Here is a 21,175-nt window from a genome sequence, read left to right on the forward strand (position 1 = left end):
AGAAAAAGTTCCAGGCACTGGGCATTGTCCACTTGCAAATGGTGAGGTGGGAGGAAGAGGGCCCTTCAGTCTCTGTTTGTGCTAAATCCCCCACCCCACCCCTCCATAAAACGAGTTGGCACATGAGGTTGCATAGGGAGGACAGGACAGTGGACAACAGAGGAAACCAGAGTGAGATGCTGCTGCCATTGCTTTGGAAACCGGAATGTTTGGCATGAAGGCTGCGAGAATTTCGTGACAGGTAAGCCCTTTCCTCACATACAGTGCCACTCCTCCACCTCTTCGATCTATTCTGTTTTTTCTGAACAGTTCATATCCATATACTATTACATTCCAGTCATGAGAATCATTCCACCAAGTTTCTGTGATGCCTACTAGATCATACCTTTCCATCAGCATGAGAAGTTCCAGCTCTTCCTTCTTATTGCCCATGCTTCGGGCGTTAGTATAAAGACATCTAAATCCTTTTACTTTTGGTGCCCTATGAGCTGGCCTTGCCGGTTGGGCTGCCCCCGATCGGTCTCCTTCCTTACACTCCCCATGTTGAACGTCACCTTCTCTAACGTCTCCTTCTCAATAGGATATTGATTGATTGATTTGATTTATAGGTTGCTGCTTCTAAACCAGCCAACTTGTGGTGACCTATAAGTCCAATAAGTAAATATGTGATGGTTGCTTGAAATGGGGACCTGCAAGGATTTACAGAAGGCATCTCATTTCCCCCTCCCCCACTATTTCCTCTTCCTCTTCCCCTCCCCTGGCAGCACCCCCCCCCCATTCCTTTTTCCCTGTTTCTTCTTTCTTGCTTCCTGCCATTCAACATGCCTTTATCTGCCCTTCCTTAATAACATAGGACAAACCTTGCTGGATCAGAACAGTGGTCCATCTACTCCAGCATCCAGTTTCACTCAGTGGCAAAACAGTTCTTCTAGAAGTCATAGAGGCTGAATCATAGAGTCATAGAGGCACTGATATTCAAAGGTCTGCTGACCATTTCCTTCGTTGTTGTTGTTAGGTGCGAAGTCGTGTCCGACCCATCGCGACCCCATGGACAATGATCCTCCAGGCCTTCCTGTCCTCTACCATTTCCCGGAGTCCATTTAAGTTTGCACCTACTGCTTCAGTGACTCCATCCAGCCACCTCATTCTCTGTCGTCCCCTTCTTCTTTTGCCCTCAATCGCTCCCAGCATTCGGCTCTTCTCCAGGGAGTCCTTCCTTCTCATGAGGTGGCCAAAGTATTTAAGTTTCATCTTATCTGGCCTTCTAAGGAGCAGTCAGGGCTGATCACCTCTAGGACTGACCGGTTTGTTTGCCTTGCAGTCCAAGGGACTCGCAAGAGTCTTCTCCAGCACCAGAGTCCAAAAGCCTCAATTCTTTGACGCTCAGCCTTCCTTATGGTCCAACGTTCGCAGCCATACATTGCAACTGGGAAGACCATAGCCTTGACTAAACACACTTTTGTTGGCAGGGTGATGTCTCTGCTTTTTAGGATGCTGCCTAGATTTCCCATAGCTTTCCTCCCCAGGAGCAAGCATCTTTTAATTTCTTTGCTGCAGTCCCCATCTGCAGTGATTTTGGAGCCCAGGAAAATAAAATCTGTCACTATCTCCATTTCTTCCCCATCTATCTGCCAGGAATTGAGAGGGCCGGATGCCATGATCTTTGTTTTCTTGATGTTGAGTTTCAAGCCAACTTTTGCACTCTCCTCCTTCACCCGCATCAACAGGCTCTTTAATTCCTCTTCACTTTCTGCCATTAGAGTGGTATCATCTGCATATCTGAGATGGTTGATATTTCTCCCTGCAATCTTGATCCCAATTTGTGACTCCTCTAATCCCGCCTTTCTCATGATGTGCTCCGCATACAAGTTAAATAGGCAAGGTATACAGCCTTGCCGAACTCCTTTCTCAATTTTGAACCAATCAGTGATTGCATGTTCAGTTCTCACTGTTGCTTCTTGACCTGCATATAAATTTCTCAAGAGACAAATAAGATGCTCTGGTATTCCCATCTCTTTAAGAACTTGACACAATTTGTTGTGCTCCACACAATCAAAGGCTTTAGCATAGTCAATGAAGCAGAAGTAGATGTTCTTCTGGAACTCCCTAGCTTTCTCCTTGATCCAGCGTATATTGGCAATTTGACCTCTAGTTCCTCTGCCTCTTCGAAATCCTGCCTGTACTTCTGGAAGTTCTCGGTCCACATATTGCTGAAGCCTAGCTTGTAGGATTTTGAGCATAACTTTGCTAGCATGAGAAATGAGTGCAATGGTGCGGTAGTTTGAACATTCTTTGACATTGCCCTTCTTTGGGATTGGAATGTAAACTGACCTTTTCCAATCCTGTGGCCATTGTTGAGTTTTTGAAATTTGCTGGCATTTTGAGCTTAGCACTTTTACTGTATCATCTTTTAAGATTTTGAATGGTTCAACTGGAATGCTGTCACCACCACTAGCTTTATTATTGCTCAGACTTCCTAAGGCCCATTTGACTTCATATTCCAGGATGTCTGGCTCCAGGTCAGTAACTACCCCATTGTGGTCATCAGGGATGTTAAGCTCGCTCTTGTATAGTTCTTCTGTATAATTTTGCCACCTTTGTTTAATCTCTTCTGCTTCTGTGAGGTCCCTACCATTTTGGTCCCTTATCATACCCATCTTTGCATGAAACGTTCTCTTCATATTTCCAATTTTCTTGAAAAGATCTCTGGTCCTCCCCATTCTAATGTTTTCTTCTATTTGTTTGCACTGTTCATTTAAGAAGGCATTCTTATCTCTTCTAGATTTTCTCTGGAATTCTGCATTCAGTTGGGTGTATCTTTCTCTTTCTCCCTTGCCTTTCACTTCCCTTCTCTCCTTAGCTATTTGTAAAGCTTCTTCAGACAGCCATTTTGCTTTCTTGCATTTCTTTTTCTTTGGGATGGTTTTAGTTGCTACCTCTTGTACAATGTTGCGAACCTCCGTCCATAGTTCTTCAGGCACTCTGTCTATCAGATCTAATTCCTTAAATCTATTTGTCACCTCTACTGTATATTCGTCGGGGGTATGATTTAGTTCATACCTGAGTGGCCTAGTGCTTTTCCCTACTTTCTTCAATTTAAGCCTAAATTTTGCAACAAGAAGCTGATGATCTGAACCACAATCAGCTCCTGGTCTTGTTTTTATTGACTGTATAGAACTTCTCCATCTTTAGCTGCAGAGCACATAGTCAATCTGATTTCTGTGTTAACCGTCTCTTGGGCTGTTGGAAAAGAGTGTTTGCTATAACCATTGTATTCTCTTGACAAAATTCTACCAGCCTGTGGCCTGCTTCATTTTGTACTCCAAGGCCAAACCTGCCTGTTATCTTTTGGTTATCTTTTGGTTTACTACTTTAGCATTCCATTCCCCAATGATGATAAGCACATCATTTTTTGGCATTGCTTCTAGAAGGTGTTGTAGGGCTTCATAGAACTGATCAACTTCATCCTCTTCAGCAGCAGTGGTTGGGGCATAGACCAGGATTACTGTGATGTTGAATGGTTTGCCTTGGATTCGAACTGAGATCATTCTGTCATTTGGGGGATTGTATCCCAAGACTGCTTTTCCTACTCTCTTATTGATTATGAAAGCTACTCCATTTCTTCTGCGAGATTCTTGTCCACAGTAGTATACCTGATGGTCATCTGAATTAAATTCAACCATTCCTTTCCATTTTAGTTCACTGATTCCTAAAATGTCAATGTTCAGTCTTGTCATTTTTTGTTTAACCACGTCCAGCTTGCCTTGATTCATGGATCTGACGTTCCAGGTTCTTATGGAATAAAAATCTTTACAGCATCGGACTGTCTTTTTGCCACCAGTTCCCTCCACAACTGAGCGTCATTTCGGCTTTGGCCCAGTCGCTTCATTCATTCTGGCGCTACTCGTACTAGCTGTCTGCTCATCCCCAGTAGCATATTGGACACCTTCCGACCTGAGGGGCTCATCTTCCGGCGTCATATCGTTTTGCCTTTTGAACTTGTCCATAGAGTTTTCATGGCAAAGATACTGGAGTGGTTTGCCATTTCCTTCTCCAGTGGATCACCTTTTGTCAGAGCTCTCAGCTATGACCTGTCCGTCTTGGGTGGCCCTGCACGGCATAGCTCATAGCTTCACTGAGCTACGCAAGCCCCCTTGCCACAACAAGGCAGCGATCCTTGAAGGGGGTCGTTTCCTTCAGTCACCATTTTATTATTTATTTATTCATTTTGTTTATTAACCACCACTCTCGAACTGGCTGGCTCACGGTGGTTTAAAACAGTTAAAAACAATAAAACATAGTAAAATACACCCCCATTTCACCTTACATTATGTAAATATTTAGGTTGTTTAAAAATGTTTAGCTTGCCAGTTTTATCTATAAAGGTAGATAAGCTTAACATTCACATGGCTCTTAGTGCTATATGATAAAGTAATATATGTTATCTTCATTTCAGAATGGATAACTGGCTTTACATAATTAAACACTGCATTTCACAGAAACCTGAAAAATCTAAAGTTTGGTATTGCATGAACATTTGTTGCTTGTTCTGCACCAAGCTGAGCAAGCTTGAGTGCAAATTCCAGAACTCCAGGCTGCGCTTGGATGTTGGCAACACTCATCAATGAAATCCCTCTTTCCCAATCTTAAAATATGATCGCCTTACTCTTACAGGACCGAGCGGCTACATATTTCCTAGCCCAATCTGTACCTGGTATTAAGACATCTGTACTTTTATTTTATGAGTTTCCTGTAAAAATAAAATGCCTGATTTTAACTCTCTTATATATGTGCCAAATCTTGCACTCTTTATAGGATCACCCAGACCTCTAACATTTTATGATGAAACAGAGCCAGTAATCATATTGCTATTCCTATTATTGGACATCTATAACAATCATAGAATCATAGAGTTGGAAAGGGCCGTACAGGCCATCTAGTCCAACCCCCTGCTCAACGCAGGATCAGCCCAAAGCATCCTAAAGCATCCAAGAAAAGTGTGTATCCAACCTTTGCTTGAAGACTGCCAGTGAGGGGGAGCTCACCACCTCCTTAGGCAGCCTATTCCACTGCTGAACTACTCTGACTGTGAAAGAATTTTTCTAGCCTATATCGTTGTACTTGAAGTTTAAACCCATTACTGCGTGTCCTCTCCTCTGCAGCCAACAGAAACAGCATCCTGCCCTCCTCCAAATGACAATCATTCAAATACTTAAAGAGGGCTATCATGTCCCCTCTCAACCTCCTTTTCTCCAGGCTGAACATTCCCAAGTCCCTCAACCTATCTTCATAGGGCTTGGTCCCTTGGCCCCAGACCATCTTCGTCGCTCTCCTCTGTACCCTTTCAATTTTATCGACGTCCTTCTTGAAGTGAGGCCTCCAGAACTGCACACAGTACTCCAGGTGTGGTCTGACCAGCGCCGTATACAATGGGACTATGACATCTTGTGATTTTGATGTGATGCCCCTGTTGATACAGCCCAAAATGGCATTCGCCTTTTTAACCACAGCATCATGCTGCCTGCTCATGTTTAGTTTACAATCCACAATCCACAAGTACCCCAAGTTCACACACAGTGTTACCTAGAAGCGTATCCCCCATCCAGTAGGCATGCTTTTCATTTTTCTGACCCAGATGCAGAACTTTACACTTATCTTTGTTAAATTGCATCTTGTTCTCATTTGCCCATTTTTCCATTGTGTTCAGATCTCGTTGAACTCTGTCTCTATCTTCCAGAGTATTTGCCAGTCCTCCCAATTTGGTGTCATCTGCAAACTTGATGAGTAGTCCCTCCACCCCCTCATCTAGATCATTCATAAATATGTTAAAAAGTACCGGGCCGAGCACCGAGCCCTGAGGTACCTGAGGTAACAACTGTAGTACCTTCCCAATTCTTTTCTTGTGAAGAGTAGTCAAACAGGAAAAAAACCAACTAAAAAAGACAGTACTTACATAACAGCAAGTACCCACCAAACATACTGTACACTCCGGTAACAAACTTGGGTTCCTTATGCACGACTATGGTGTGACACAGGGACTTATACTTGTCAGGATTGTTAGAAAACCCTGTCATAAATTAGCCTGAGTTTCTCCATGACAGTTAGATTGATCTTTGTAGCTTTGTGCCTGGGGGCCCCAGGCCCATATATTATGCATGCTTGCTTGAAATCGAAACTATGTTGATGTAGCTATTATCTCTGGAAGCTGTGAATGTTCTTTCCTTTGAAGCCCGTGGGCTGGGCCTGCATCTTGTAACCATAACATCTTATCTGGGCCTGGAGACAGCCAAGGACATGTGAAAGTAACACTGTTTTTAATGGTACCTGTCTCCTCTTCCTTCCTCCCCTCCCTTGGGAACTTTCAAGTTTTGGGCGGGAGATCTGTATTGATAAGGAGAAGCAAATCTGTCCTCAGGCAGATTTGACTTCTCTAGTCTAGGTGTATGAAGTACTTCTCAATAAATGCTTTCTATTCAAAGAAGCTTGTTGTGAGTCCTTGCAACGTCTGACAATACTTACCAGCTATCTAGGACAGAAAGAGGGGAAAAGGAACCAGAGGAGAAAGAGAGAAGAAGAAAGAAAGAAAAGGAGGGGAAAAAGAGAAAAAACAGCTCCACCAAAAGGAAGAGAGGGAGAGAAAGCGAGAACCTACTTATTGTGTGGGGGGAGGAAGGTGATACTTCCTACCACTAAAGCTGTAAGGGATTCCATTACCAGGATTCAGGAAAGAAAAACTTATTTATTTATTCACCTTCATACATACATACATACATACATATCTTTATTACGGTCATAGACCAGCAACATCAAAACAATTTCACAATTACACCTTCATAAATAAAGATCCTATTCTATCATAGTCTCCCCTAAACAGGTAGAGATAAGAAATGGAAGAGAAAAAATGGAAGAGAGCCAGGATGCTGGGGCGCCCCCACTGCTGGGTGCTGCTTGTGGTGAGTGTGGGGCTCCTGGCTGTGCCAGGCACCGAGAGGGGGTGTGCCCATTGAGCCGCTGCTGCTGCCAGGGCCGGAGCCTGGTGTGCTGGAGACTGCCTGCGCACACTGGACCGCTGTCACAACTACCGGGTCGCCTGCCCAGGTGCGTCTCTCTTCCGCTGTCGGGTGGGGGTGGGGGTGGTGGGGTGGCAGGGCCAGACAGCTACCTCTGCTCAGGAGACCCCCCCCCCTGGCAGGAGCTCCACAAGAAGTGCCAGGCCGCTAGGCTACCAGATTTAACAAATGGTAACGCGGGACCAGGGGGGCGGCAGAGGATGCACCACCAGCAAAGCCCGCCTGTGCCTCCCCCCCCCTTGTCCCACTTTACCATTTTTTAAATCTGGTCACATTATTTTAACACAATCTTTTTTTTTGGGGGGGGAGCCAATTTTGAGTAATCTGTCAGACTTTCCTACCTACTCTCAGACACCTTCATGTTTTGATGACTGGGCTGTTGTCATCTTGAAACCACTCCCTCCCTTCTACTGCTCTGAAGAGGAGTGGTTTCATTTGATATACTGCTAGAGCATTATAACAATAGGTTTTGCAGGTTCTCTGAATTCCCAGCTTTCATTTTCAAGAAGTAAGTCTATCCCTTCCGCTTATGGAAGAAGGTCTTTCCCCCCACATCTCTGGAAAGGAAAGAAGTAACAATTTACTTTAAAAAAAAGACAACATCTGAAGATTCAGAGAAACTGCTTAACGTTACAGCAATATTTTATTGCCTTTAACAAATGCAGTCATGGTATTGATAAAAGCATGTGCAAAAAATAACAAAGGGCCTGTTTGCTTTGATGATAACCCAACTCCACACCAGTAAAAATGCAGAGGATGGGCAGATATGCAGAAAACCTGTATGCAAACCAATCTGAATGTTTTTGGATCAATTAACAGGAGTAAATCAACAAGTGGAGGGTTCTTCTTCCTTTGAAGCTTTTAAGTATAGGCGGAATAGCCATCTGACAGGAATGCTGATTCTGTGAACTCAGGCAGATTGTGAGTGGGTGGGCAGGAGGGACTGGGTTGGAGCTTAGCTCTTGTGGCCCTTCCTTGGATGCCCAGGGCAATGCCAATCACCACTTTGGAATCAGGAAGTAAATTTTTTCAAAGTCACACTGGCCAGGGATTCTGGTTGGGGAGGGCATCATCTGGGCATGGAACTGGGGTCACTACGAGTGAGCATAGAGAGAGCCTCTTGATGCGGTTGAAGGAGGAGAGGGCAAAACTTTGCTTGAAACTGAACATCAAGAGAACGAAGATCATGGCATACGGCCCTCTCAATTCCTGGTAAATAGATGGGGAAGAAATGGAGATAGTGACAGATTTTATTTTCCTGGGCTCCAAGGTCACTGCAGATGGGGACTGCAGCAAAGACGAAAACACTGCAGGAGCTCTAAGAAGCCTATTTGGATGAACAGAGAACTTCAAGAGGAACTAAGAAAGAAAATGAAAATGTTCAGGAACTGGAGGGAAGGACAGAGCTCTAAAGAAGAGTACCTACGGGCTACTAGGCACTGTAGATCAATCATCAGAAAGGCCAAAGCTGAGTGTGAGCTAAGATTGGCCAGGGAAGCCCATTGTAACAAGAAAAGATCTTTCAGTTATGTGAGGAGCAAACGTAAAGTAAAGGAGGCAATAGGCCCACTGTTGGGTGCGGATGGAAAAACTCTAACGGAGGATGCAGAGAAAGCAGAAAAGCTCAGCGCCTATTTTACATCTGCTTTTTCCCCACAGGTTTAGGCACATCTAGAGATGGCCGTAGCCAAAGGATAGTGTCTGGGTGGCAGGTTAACATGGATAGAGAGGTTGTCAAGAGGCATTTAGATGCACTGGATGAGTTCAAATCCCCTAGTCCAGATGAAATGCACCCGAGAGTACTCAAAGAATTTTCCAGAGAACGTGTTGTGGGTAAGATAACGGAGCAGATATTAAAGGGAGTAATCTGCAAACATTTGGAGGACAATTTGGTGATCCAAGGAAATCATCAAGTTTGCAGATGACACCAAATTGGGAGGACTGGCAAATACTCCAGAAGATAGAGACAGAGTTCAACAAGATCTGAACACAATGGAAAAATAGGCAAATGAGAACAAGATGCAGTTTAATAAAGATAAACCGGTCAGTCCTAGAGGAGATCAGCCCTGACTGCTCCTTAGAAGGCCAGATCCTGAAGATGAAACTCAAATACTTTGGCCACCTCATGAGAAGGAAGGACTCCCTGGAGAAGAGCCTAATGCTGGGAGCGATTGAGGGCAAAAGAAGAAGGGGACGACAGAGAATGAGGTGACTCGATGGAATCACTGAAGCAGTCGGTGTGAACTTAAATGGACTCCGGGGAATGGTAGAGGACAGGAAGGCCTGGAGGGTCATTGTCCATGGGGTCGCGATGGGTCGAACATGACTTCACACCTAACAACAACAACAACATGGGTGGGCAGATAGTTGGGAATTTCCTGTATTCTGTAGGGGATTGGACTAGATGAAGATCCCTTCCGATTCCATGAAATCGAGACAGCAGAAAAGCTCTAGGTTCAGGGACACAGACCAGCTCACAAGACTGTATGCCCATCCTTGGCATGAGTGTCCCCCTCTACTTTTGCCCTAGTTACAGTCTGGTATACCCAGTGGTGCTCCCAAATTAACTTTTGAAATCCTCCTTCATACTGGCTCCTTGTGAATCCGACATGATACCAGGGGTGGCCAAACTGTAGCTCTCCAGATGTTCATGAACTATATTCCTGGCAAAGGTTCATGGGAATTATAGTCCATAAACACCTGGAGAGCCACAGTTTGGCCTGTATTATACTAAAAGGAAGGGGGCTATAGATCTTACAGGCTGCCAGAAATTTGGTTAAAGGGATATATAACTTGCACTGGCCTCAACCATTCATTTATGAAGACTTAAGCTGGAACTAATCATGACATGTGATTAGAATCATAGAATCATAGAGTTGGAAGGGGCCATACAGGCCATCTAGTCCAACCCCCTGCTCTACGCAGGATCAGCCCTAAGCATGCTAAAGTATCCAAGAAAAGTGTGTATCCAACCTTTGCTTGAAGACTGCCAGTGAGGGGGAGCTCACCACCTCCTTAGGCAGCCTATTCCACTGCTGAACTACTCTGACTGTGAAAATATTTTTCCTGAGATCTAGCCTACTTGTAGTTTAAACCCATTACTGCGTGTCCTCCCCTCTGCGGCCAATGGGAACAGCATCCTGCCCTCCTCCAAGTGACAACCGTTCAAATACTTAAAGAGGGCTATCATGTCCCCTCTCAACCTCCTTTTCTCCAGGCTGAACATTCCCAAGTCCCTCAACCTATCTTCATAGAGCTTGGTCCCTTGGCCCCAGATCATCCTCGTCACTCTCCTCTGTACCCTTTCAATTTTATCTACATCCTTCTTGAAGTGAGGCCTCCAAAACTGCACACAGTACTCCAGGTGTGGTCTGACCAGTACCGTATACAATGGGACTATGACATCTTGTGATTAATATGTGATGCCCCTGTTGATACAGCCCAAAATGGCATTTGCCTTTTTTACCGCTGCATCACACTGCCTGCTCATGTTTAGTTTACAATCCACAAGTACCGCAAGGTCTCGTTCACACACAGTGTTACCTAGAAGTGTGTCCCCCATCCAGTAGGCATGCTTTTCATTTTTCTGACCCAGATGCAGAACTTTACACTTATCTTTTACACTTATCACTGCATCTTGTTCTCATTTGCCCATTTTCCCATTGTGTTCAGATCTTGTTGAACTCTGTCTCTATCTTCTGGAGTATTTGCCAGTCCTCCCAATTTGGTGTCATGTGCAAACTTGATGATTTCCTTGGATCACCAAATTGTCCTCCAAATGTTTGCAGATCGCTCCCTTTAATATCTGCTCCATTATCTTCCCCACAACAGAGGTCAGACTCACTGGTCTGTAGTTTCCCGGGTCATCCTTCCTCCCTTTTTTGAAAATCGGAATAACATTTGCTCTCTTCCAGTCCTCTGGGACATCTCCAGTCCTTAAAGAGGTCCCGAAGATGATGGACAAGGGCTGTGCAAGTTCTCCGGAAACTTCTTTGAGCACTCTCAGGTGCATTTCATCTGGCCCATGGGATTTGAACTCATCCAGTGCAGCTAAATGCCTCTCGACAACTTCTCTGTCCATGTTAACCTGCCACCCAGACACTATCCTTTGGCTATGGCCATCTCTAGATGTGCCTAAACCTTTTGACCTGTGGGGAAAAAGCAGATGTAAAATAGGCACTGAGCCTTTCTGCTTTCTCTGCATCCTCCGTAAGAGTTTGTCCATCTGCACCCAACAGTGGGCCTATTGCCTCCTTAGGGGTAGTTCTTCCTTTAAACCACAAAAAGAAGCAGCAGTTGCAGTTTTTAACCATAGAAAGGCACTAGTTAACCACTTCCTCTCTGGCTACTTTTCTATTGCTTGACCGTGTTGCAAATCAAAAGACAGCTTGGGACCATTCCCTTCCCCAGTTTAAGCAGAAAAATAGTCGGGAGGAGTAGAGTAAACCAAACTTTCCCTTCCGGATCCTCCACATAAGGCTGTACCCCCACTCCTGGAAAATGTCAGCTGACACAGCAGTCACAAGGCATGCTTCACATGCAGTCTCAGCTTCAGAGATGCTGTCCAGGCACCTCATATGAACACGCTCCCATCGATAAAACTGGTACGAAATGCCTTTATCTTCGCCAAAACTATTTGCCGTGCATAAACATGCCCATCAAAAGTTTTGCCTAGAAACAGCTGTCCGAATAAGCCCCAAGTCCAAATCATTCCAGTGTTCCGGAAAGTACAAATTACATTTTCCAGGATAATGAAAATGTCACCTCATTAGGAGGAGAGTTTTACCAGACAGAAATGCTGACCCTGATTAAACTCACTGTATTGTGTTCCCCACAAATAGTATTACACCACAGGCCTATAATCACTCTGACAGAGAGATTATTACATAACACTGACATTTCCATTTGAAGAGAAAGGGAAAAGCCATTTGATGCAAAAAAAATTAAAATCCCAAATTCCTTTCTTTGCTTTGTAGTCCCCCAACTCCGAGCATTCATCAAATGCAGGGACAAGAACATCGCGTTCTGAAAACGAGCTGAATATCCACAGGCCATTTATTACTAGCAGATGGCTTCATTGCCCTGTTGGGTTCTAGACAATGCATTAAAAAAATCACATAAAAGAATTCACAGGGATCAAAATTCTCCCTGCTAGAATATGAGTTGACTTAACAGAATGGTCACGGCCTATATTGTAAGAAAGGATGGAAATAATCCGCCTCCAGCCTTTGGTTGAGAAAAGCCAAGTGAAGGCTTTTTATTTCCTTTATTTCATTTCTCTCCGAGGAACATCCTAAACTGCCTTACCCTTAATCAGGTCCCTGGTCCATCAAGGTTGGTGTGGCCTACCCAGGCTGACAGCAGCTCCTAGTCTTTCACTTTAGCTACTACCTGGTCCTTAAGTGGTGTTGCCGGGGATTGAACCTGAGAGCTTCTGTGTGTCAAGCAGATGCTCTACCACTGAGCTATAGGCCCTTGTGAACAACCTCCCCCCTCCCCCCGCTTCCCACCACCACCGTTGCCTTACCATGAACTCCTCCAGGGTCTGATAGGTCTTCCCCCGGAACTCGCAGTAGTTCTTCCTTTCTTTGCACTGTGGGCAGCACTGGCTGGTGTCCACATGAATACATCGGGGGTGGAGCCTGGGGCACTCTGGCTGAATGCACAGCGGGCCCTCTTCCGTGCAAAGGCAAGGGCAAGCAGAGGGGCCTGGTGTAAACTTCTCCCCGATAGCATATACAAAGCCGCTCTCGTCCACACAGCCTTTTCCACGGTAGTCTGGATAAGCATATTCCTCGGGGGGGTCCGGGGTAGGACTTCCAACAGCATCCAGCAAGGAGGACTCTTCCACAACCGGAAGCTCCTCTTGAACACCATCCATCTGCTCTCGGGCTTGGAGGCTCCCAAACTTGATGCTGGTTGCCTGGCTACTCGCTGCTTGTTTTTGTTTAGTCCAGGATTCCTTATTAGAATAACTTCTGCTGCTTTTGTTCTTCCAGTCTCTGGTGCCCTCCTCTCTACCATTGCTGCCAATGTAGTTTGTTTTCCCTGATCCTGTCTGGTTCTGGTTCTCCCGGGCTGATGCGTGGTCCCTCTTTTCTTGGCTGGCCTTGATCTCTTGCTTGTCTTGAGCCTTGGCCAGCTTTTGAAAAGGGGCTGTGGAGCTGCAGAGGGCAACCATCAAGCAGCAGGTCACGAGGAGGGAACTCGAAAGAGCCCCAATGGCCATCGCAGTAGAGCTGGGCATCACTCAGGACATCCCAGAGGGACAGGAGCCACTTCACTTACTTCAAAGGGCATCAGGCTGTCAATCCACAGTTCCTGGGAAGAGATCAGTGAGGACATTTCAGTTTTCAGCATGTATACCTTTGCCTGTTATATATACACAAGGAAAAAGAAGAGAATGTGAGCCAGAGGAAGTCTGGAAATCCAGAGATTCAGCCTCAAATTACAGCTCCGCTATTGGCATATTTTTGCACCCTTGCACAGGTTGATACTTCTTGGCCTCAGTTCTCCGTCTCCAAGATGGGAATAACAATTTATAGCATCCTAACCAGATTTGCTGCATAAATCAGTAGGGAGGGGATAAATCAATACGATGTTTAAGGTTATCAAGGGTATACTAGGAATGTTATTCTAAAGTGGTCCCATTGAAAAGGAGGAGGGTCTTACATACTGGGGAGGGAGGAAGAAGAGAGGCACAGTATTAACATCACAAGTAATTCCAAACAAGCCCAGTACAGCTTGAAATTACACTTGTAGGGAAGAAATATCAGGCAGCTGGATACATGCGAAAAGAAACGATTCTCCCAAAGGCCCAGCAGACTCCATGGCAAACAACCACCAATTCATTTCCAGTTTTCTGATGGCACACACCACAATTCTCGTCTGCCATTCAATCCGATCAAAACTGCCTCATGACAGAGAACAGAATTCTAACCTTGATGTTAAAAGGAACCCACCAACCTCCCAAAATTCCAAATGAAGTTTGACGCATTAAAGCCAAACACCTGTGCAAATTCCCTCGAGAGAATCCCCTTTAGAATTTTGGCCAATAGAATGCTAGCAGTTAAAAGGACTGCGTAGTGTAGGGTTGGACCCAAATACCTTGACAGCAGTCCTGTGCTGTAAATTCTCCAGATTGAAACCAACAGGAAGGACAAAACAAGATGTAGCACTCCTTCCCCTTCCCTTGCATTAGCATCTCTAGTATTATTCCTCCTCTGTGGTTTTTATACCTACACGTCTCCTTTCTAATGCATATGCCACTGCAAACCTCATTCCTTATCCTACATTCACAGCAGAAATCTTCTCTACAACACAGTGGCTATGTTGAATTCAGACTATTCTAACGGCAGTCAGTAATTTCATTGTCTACTCAAGATGAAACCATTGGAAGAACTGTCTTCTCTAACTTACTGCTGTATCTCAAACCACAGAAATGCACTGATAACTTAGATGGAGATTTTTAAAAAATCCATGCAATAATCTCTCCCTCTTTCTCCCTCTGTTTCTACATGTATCCAGCTATGCAGCAAAGTCAGGGTCAATGACTGGGAAACCAAAGAATCACCACGATACAGTGAATTCTTAAGCCCCAGGCTCCAATCCCAGGGAATCACTTCAACAAACGGCCACCCTCCCCAAAAAGGGAAAGTCTTTTAGGAGGATAAACATATTGCAGCATAAGCTCCCAGGAGCTGCGGGCAGGTTTAGCCAAAAGACTTTTGAAATAGACAGCCTAGCTTTTCCCCTTTGAGAGATTTGAAGGTGGTTTTTAGAAAGGATCAGGGTTCCCAGTATATGACTGTATTCCTTCCACTTTTGCTTCCAACAACCTTTCTTAAAGAACAGGAAAACCCATTTAACCAGGGGTAGCAGTGCGACAAAGAAAGAGATGCACGCTCCATGGGAAAAGAGGCTTCCTTCAAGCCAGTTTTAGCTCTCCTCCTTCTTCTTTAGTGGGCATGCACACAAAGCTTACGCCTGGAATAAAACTTCGGTGGTCTTAAAGGTACCACTGGACTCAGATTTGGTTCCGTTTTTAATCCGGTTTGCCTGCTTCAACAGCGCGACACGGCTACTCTTCTGGATTTGCTTCGGCCTCAGTTGCCCATTTGGAAAACAGGGAACTACTCTCCGGGTTGGCAATGGAGCGAAAGGTTATCATGCATGTTTTTAAAAGGCGCGAGGCCAGCAACAAAACCACAACATTTGGGGACCCGTAACAAATTGAGCAGCTGCCCAAACTCCGAGTAAAAAGAGGAACGCAAGAAACGGGATTACTATTCCCCAGGAGAACACACACACACACAAAGAGTAAGAGTTTGAGGGTGCACAACCAATCCAACCCTTCCATTCGGACTGTTTTTTAAGTACTTCAGCATCTCTGTGGCTCTTCATTTAGCGAGATGACACAAGAAGCCATATCCCTGCCTTTAGGGGGTCGTACGGCAAAGGAGACGCCACGGCAAATGCCCTGCTCGCCTTGAACCTTCCAGCGTGACCTTGGGCCTGAAAGCTGAGTCTACCCTGCGGGCCGGCTGTCCCAGAGAAGGGAAGAAGATGCTGGACACACCCTGTGCTCCTGGGAGAAATGCAGGGGCCCTAAATAAAACATGAATGGGGGGAGGGGGGGAGGGGGGAGGGAAGAGGGGGACGAGAGAAAGATGGGATTTCGGTTCCTTACTGGGCTCTTGGTCAAACGCAACTAGGATGCCAGCCTCCAGGCGGGACCCGGGATTCAAGCTCCTCTCCCGACCTTCCCCTGGGCTCTCGGCCGTTGCCCGCCCTCCCCCAGGGGCCTGTCCTGCCAGGCGCCGTCCGCAAGCGTGCAGGCGTTCCGCAGCCTGGACTCGGCCCCGCTCGCCCGCCCGCCCGCCCGCCCGCCCGCCCGGGAGGCAACTGGCGACCCGCAGTGCCGCGCGCCGCATCGCCGAAGAGCCAAGACGCAGCGCCGCGAGAGCCGGGCGGGGAGCGAAGCGGCAACTTCCCGCGGCCCCCTGGGGCGGTCCTCACCTGGGCGCGCGGCCCCCTCGGGCCAGCCGGCTGCGGCAGGAGGCTCGGCGGGGCTCCTCCGGCGGCTCCCATCGCTGCCCTGCGGCGGCCTGCCTGGCTTCCCTCCGCCCGCTTCAGCCTCTGGCCGGCCCGGCGGGTCCCTCCCGGCCCGCTTCACATTGCGGCGCCGCCGCCGCCTCCTCCTCCCTGCCTGGCTGCCCGGCTGCCCGAGTGGTCGGCGGCTGCCCGCGCTGCCCGCCCGCTTGCAACTGCAGCGGCGGCGGCCCAGTGGAGGGGAGGCGCCCGAATTCCCGCCTTCGATACGCGGGGGGGGGGGGGGGGGGGTTACGCAGGAGTAGCCAGCTGCAGAAAAAGCCCGTTGAAAAGTGCGCTGCCCAACCTGCTGAGATCGGGGAAAGATGGAGCTTTCAGCTGCCCTGGTTGGAGTTTTATTTTTCTCATTACACCTGTTCTGTTCACCACCAAACTAGAGGGAGATTTTGGTCCAGACAAGGAAAAACAGGAGGGAAGAATGCTGTCGACTCTTTTCTTATGGGCCAAATATGTCAGTTCGTGTTAGAATAGGTGAGATTCTCAGTGGCAATAACTGAGTGAAATACAAAGGGTGTCCTGCAGGGGGCATCAGAAGAGATGAATCTTTACCATGGTCAGAATACGAACTTCCTGATAATTTTCAGATTACCTCCTCCAGATCCAGCCTTTCTTAACAGGAGACTTCCTGCTTTGTGAATGCACTTCCTCCCTATTTGCCTCCACAGCAGTTGTTGAACACCCAAAGAAGGACTACAGACAGCAGTTAATAGGACTGTAGCCATCTCTCTCTATATCCTTATCCATAGAATCATAGAATCACCACCTCCTTAGGCAGCCTATTCCACTGCTGAACTACTCTGACTGTGAAATTTCCCCCCCCCCCTGATATCTAGCCTATATCGTTGTAGTTTAAACCCATTACTGCGTGTCATAGAATCATAGAATCATAGAGTTGGAAGGGGCCATACAGGCCATCTAGTCCAACCCCCTGTTCTACGCAGGATCAGCCCAAAGCATCCTAAAGCATCCAAGAAAAGTTTGTATCCAACCTTTGCTTGAAGATTGCCAGTGAGGGGGAGCTCACCAACTCCTTAGGCAGCCTATTCCACTGCTGAACTACTCTGACTTTTTTGGTCCTTTCCTCTGCAGCCAACGGGAACAGCATCCTGCCCTCCTTCAAGTCACAACCGTTCAAATACTTAAATACTTATGTCCCCTCTCAACCTCCTTTTCTCCTGGCTGAACATTCCCAAGTCCCTCAACCTATCTTCATAGGGCTTGGTCCCTTGGCCCCAGATCATATTCGTCGCTCTCCTCTGTACCCTTTCAATTTTATCTACGTCCTTCTTGAAGTGAGGCCTCCAGAACTGCACACAGTACTCCAGGTGTGGTCTGACCAGTGCTATATACAATGGGACTATGACATCTTGTGATTTTGATGTGATGCCCCTGTTGATACAGCCCAAAATGGCATTTGCCTTTTTTACCGCTGCATCACACTGCCTGCTCATGTTTAGCTTACAATCCACAAGTACCCCAAGGTCTCGTTCACACACAGTGTTACCTAGAAGCGTATCCCCCATCCAGTAGGCATGCTTTTCATTTTTCTGACCCAGATGCAGAACTTTACACTTATCTTTATTAAACTGCATCTTGTTCTCATTTGCCCATTTTTCCATCTTGTTGAACTCTGTCTCTATCTTCTGGAGTATTTGCCAGTCCTCCCAATTTGGTGTCATCTGCAAACTTGATGAGTAGTCCCTCCACCCCCTCATCTAGATCATTAATAAATATGTTAAAAAGTACCGGGCCGAGCCACGAGCCCTGAGATACCCCGCTACTCACCTCCCTCCAGTCTGATGAAAAACCATTGACAACAACTCTTTTGAGTGCGGTTCTCTAACCAATTCCTTATCCACTTAACTATCTGAAAATCCAGATTGCAGTCCTTCAATTTATCCATCAGAAAATCCAGATTGCAGTCCTTCAATTTATCCATCATGGGGAACCTTATCAAAAGCTTTACTAAAATCCAAGTAAACGACATCAACCGAATTTCCACGATCCAGCAAACCTGTCACTTGGTCAAAAAAGGAAACCAGTTTGGTCTGACAGCACCTGTGGGAGACAAATCCATGCTGACTTCCTTGGATCACCAAATTGTCCTCCAGATGTTTGCAGATCGCTCCCTTTAATATCTGCTGCATTATCTTCCCCACAACAGAGGTCAGACTTACTGGTCTGTAGTTTCCCGGGTCATCCTTCCTCCCTTTTTTGAAGATCGGAATAATGTTTGCTCTCTTCCAGTCCTCCGGGACATTTCCAGTCCTTAAAGAGGTTCCGAAGATGATGGACAAGGGCTGTGCAAGTTCTCTGGAAAGTTCTTTGAGCACTCTCAGGTGCATTTCATCCGGCCCAGGGGATTTTTTTTTTATAATGATTTTTTTTTATTTTCATAAAGATAGAAATATAATCATCATTTGAGAATATACGACCCCACATTGACTCCACAGTGATATAAACTTTTGCCCAAAACTCTAAGAGCCATGAGTCTAAGAGCCATCCACATTTCCACTACATTAAAAAAAAAGGCCTGTTTAGATATACAAAAGAAAAGTTATTATTAATCAACTTACTTGAGAGATCGTAGACCTCACATTAACTGCTTGATACAATCTAAGAGCTATCCTGGCAGATATTTCTAGGTTTGAGTTAGATGCTTAACATTAAACATTTCTTATAGCACAGTATGAGTTTTGGCCCTGATGAAGGGAGAGGAAAGTAGGGCTTTGCCTTAAAGATGTACAAAGAAAAAAAATTACAAAAGAATTTCATAATTTCTCCTTATCCTTAATACAGATACATCTACAAACCATTTATACTTGACCCATTCTGAGAGCCATCCTGACAGGTATAAGTTGAGAGCTTTGCATTTTCTACAGATCAATATGGGCTTTGGCCCTATAACAATACACCAATAAAAAAAAAAATAAGGGGGGAAAGCCCCATTTTATATTTCCAACGCTAACGATTATATTACCTATATGCCTACTAAGAAAAAGAAACAAGAGAGAAAAAAGGCACTGCTTCCCCTTTTTCATAAAAATAGCAATGTAGGATACAGTATATGTTGTTAATACAGTGAATAATAAGATTTCCAGGTTTAGATTAAATGCTTAACATTAAACATAGAACAATATAAGCTTTCAGTCTTCTATAGCTTCTCCTTATCCTTGGTTCTGATACATCTACAAAACAATTTATGCTTGACCCATTCTAAGAACCATCCTGACAGATATATTTTCAGATTTAAGTTGAAAGCTTAACATTAAACATTTTCTACAAGTCAGTGTAGGCTTTAGTCCTAGGACAATACACTAATAGAAGAAAGAAAAAATAAGGGGGGAGAGCCCCATTTTACATTTTCAGCACTAATGATTATATTACCTATATGCCTACAAAAGAAAGGAGACAAAAAAAACAAGAGAGAAAGAGACACTGCTTCCCCTTTTTCATAAAAATGGAAATATAGAATACAGTATAACATTAAACATAAAACAATATGAGCTTTCGGTCTTCTTAAGGGGGTCTCATCTCGAGGCTTGCTACATCTTGTCGTTCCCGTAAAATTATATTCTGTCCCATTGGCCTTTGGCGTAGAAAGTGCAGTTGTACTCTTTCCCGCAGAATATGCATCGATAAATCTTGAGGCCGTTGCACCTCCTGGACTCCAGTATCAATACAATTTTTTCCCCAGAGAGATCCTTTAAATCGGTTACTTTCACTGCAGATCCATATTTCTTTTGATTGATTTTTGTACACTGTTGCTTTGAGATGGCTGTATGTCTTTTTAAAAAGGGTGTCCTTATCTGGGCTGCAGAACTCCGGCATCCCATTTTCCGTCTCCAGAATTTCAGATTTCTCTTCTACTGTTGGTTTTCCACCTTGTTTAGAGCTGTCATCAGCCACTGTTATTGATCCATTATTCCTGTTAAAGACGTCTTCCTTGGCATCTTGAATCTCCTTGAAGATATGAATTTCAGATTTCTCTTCTGCTGTTGGTTTTCCACCTTGTTTAAAGCTGTCATCAGTCACTGTTATTGATCCATCATTCCTATTGAAGACTTCTTCCTTGCCATCTTGGATCTCCTTGGAGATATTTTTGATCAATCCATCTAAAAATACTTTGTAATCTTGGGTTTGTATCTCTATTAGATGAGCCAATCTTTTTAACATAGACATGATTTTGACTTTAAAAAAAACCGGCCTCAAACAATTTTACAAGTGGCCAGTAGAGGTCCTCTGTTTTATCCTCTAATGTTCCGGCACAGGCATGTGACGTATTGAAGTCAGTTAAGGCAGAGATTCTCGTGCTGGCACAGAGTTCTCGTGAGATTTTCCCATTCACAGCTCTTATCTCTTATCTTCAAAAACCAAAACAATTACAATAAGAGCTTTTGCCAATTAATTCGAGTTGATTTGAGTCCTTCTTCTGCTTAGTTAGGAGAATTAGCCTGCCTCTTAACGAGGTGGCTTCAGGCAGAGCAGAGTAAGAGGAGGGGGGAAACAAAGGGCTTTGATGCAGGAAGAGAGACGAAGAAAAAAAAAAGATACTTGCAGTAAATGATGTTTTGGAACTCAGTCGATGTCCTCCCCTCAGTTCAAAGCGTTCATTTGTGGTAAATCATCATGTAGGGTTGAAGCAGATACTTTAAGATTAAAGAAAGAAAAGAAAAGAAAGAAAAGAAAGTCCGAGGTAGAAAATGGCAGTCGTCCTCTGGACCTGGAACGCTGACAGCCTATAATCCAGGGAGATATACTCCCTAAAGGATTGGAGACGGCCCCAAGAACTTCCTGGGTAGAAAGGTGAGGTGGGGTTTGCGTACCCCTCCTCTTTTCTGCCAATTGCTTGCACAATTGACCCCTGTCAGGCTTCAGAGATAGCAGAGCAGATGCCCTGCCACCCTCTCAGGACGACATCTTTAGCCTGCCTCCGGCCCAGGGGATTTGAACTCATCCAGTTCAAACTAACCTTTTCCAATCCTGTGGCCATT

At 45.3% G+C, this 21,175-nt stretch overlaps 1 protein-coding gene across 4 annotated transcripts in view; it reads right to left on the reverse strand.

The window, feature by feature from the left end:
• Window positions 1-16,371, reverse strand: part of VWC2 (von Willebrand factor C domain containing 2) — a 97,247-nt gene extending 80,876 nt beyond the window's left edge. Inside the window, exons 1-2 of one of the 4 annotated variants that reach the window (XM_077303050.1) lie at window positions 16,089-16,365; window positions 12,598-13,391 (exon numbers count right to left, since the gene is read on the reverse strand). In XM_077303050.1, coding sequence (XP_077159165.1) covers window positions 12,598-13,317 — 720 coding nt within the window. In that variant the 5' untranslated portion in view covers window positions 13,318-13,391; window positions 16,089-16,365. Of the gene's footprint in view, window positions 1-12,597; window positions 13,443-15,759; window positions 15,861-16,088 lie in introns of those variants that run through there. The other 3 variants (XM_077303051.1, XM_077303052.1, XM_077303053.1) reach the window with 3 other exon arrangements.
• Window positions 16,372-21,175: the final 4,804 nt, after the last annotated feature.

This window comes from Paroedura picta, chromosome 11 (genome assembly GCF_049243985.1).
Source record: "Paroedura picta isolate Pp20150507F chromosome 11, Ppicta_v3.0, whole genome shotgun sequence".
NCBI lineage: Eukaryota > Metazoa > Chordata > Lepidosauria > Squamata > Gekkonidae > Paroedura > Paroedura picta.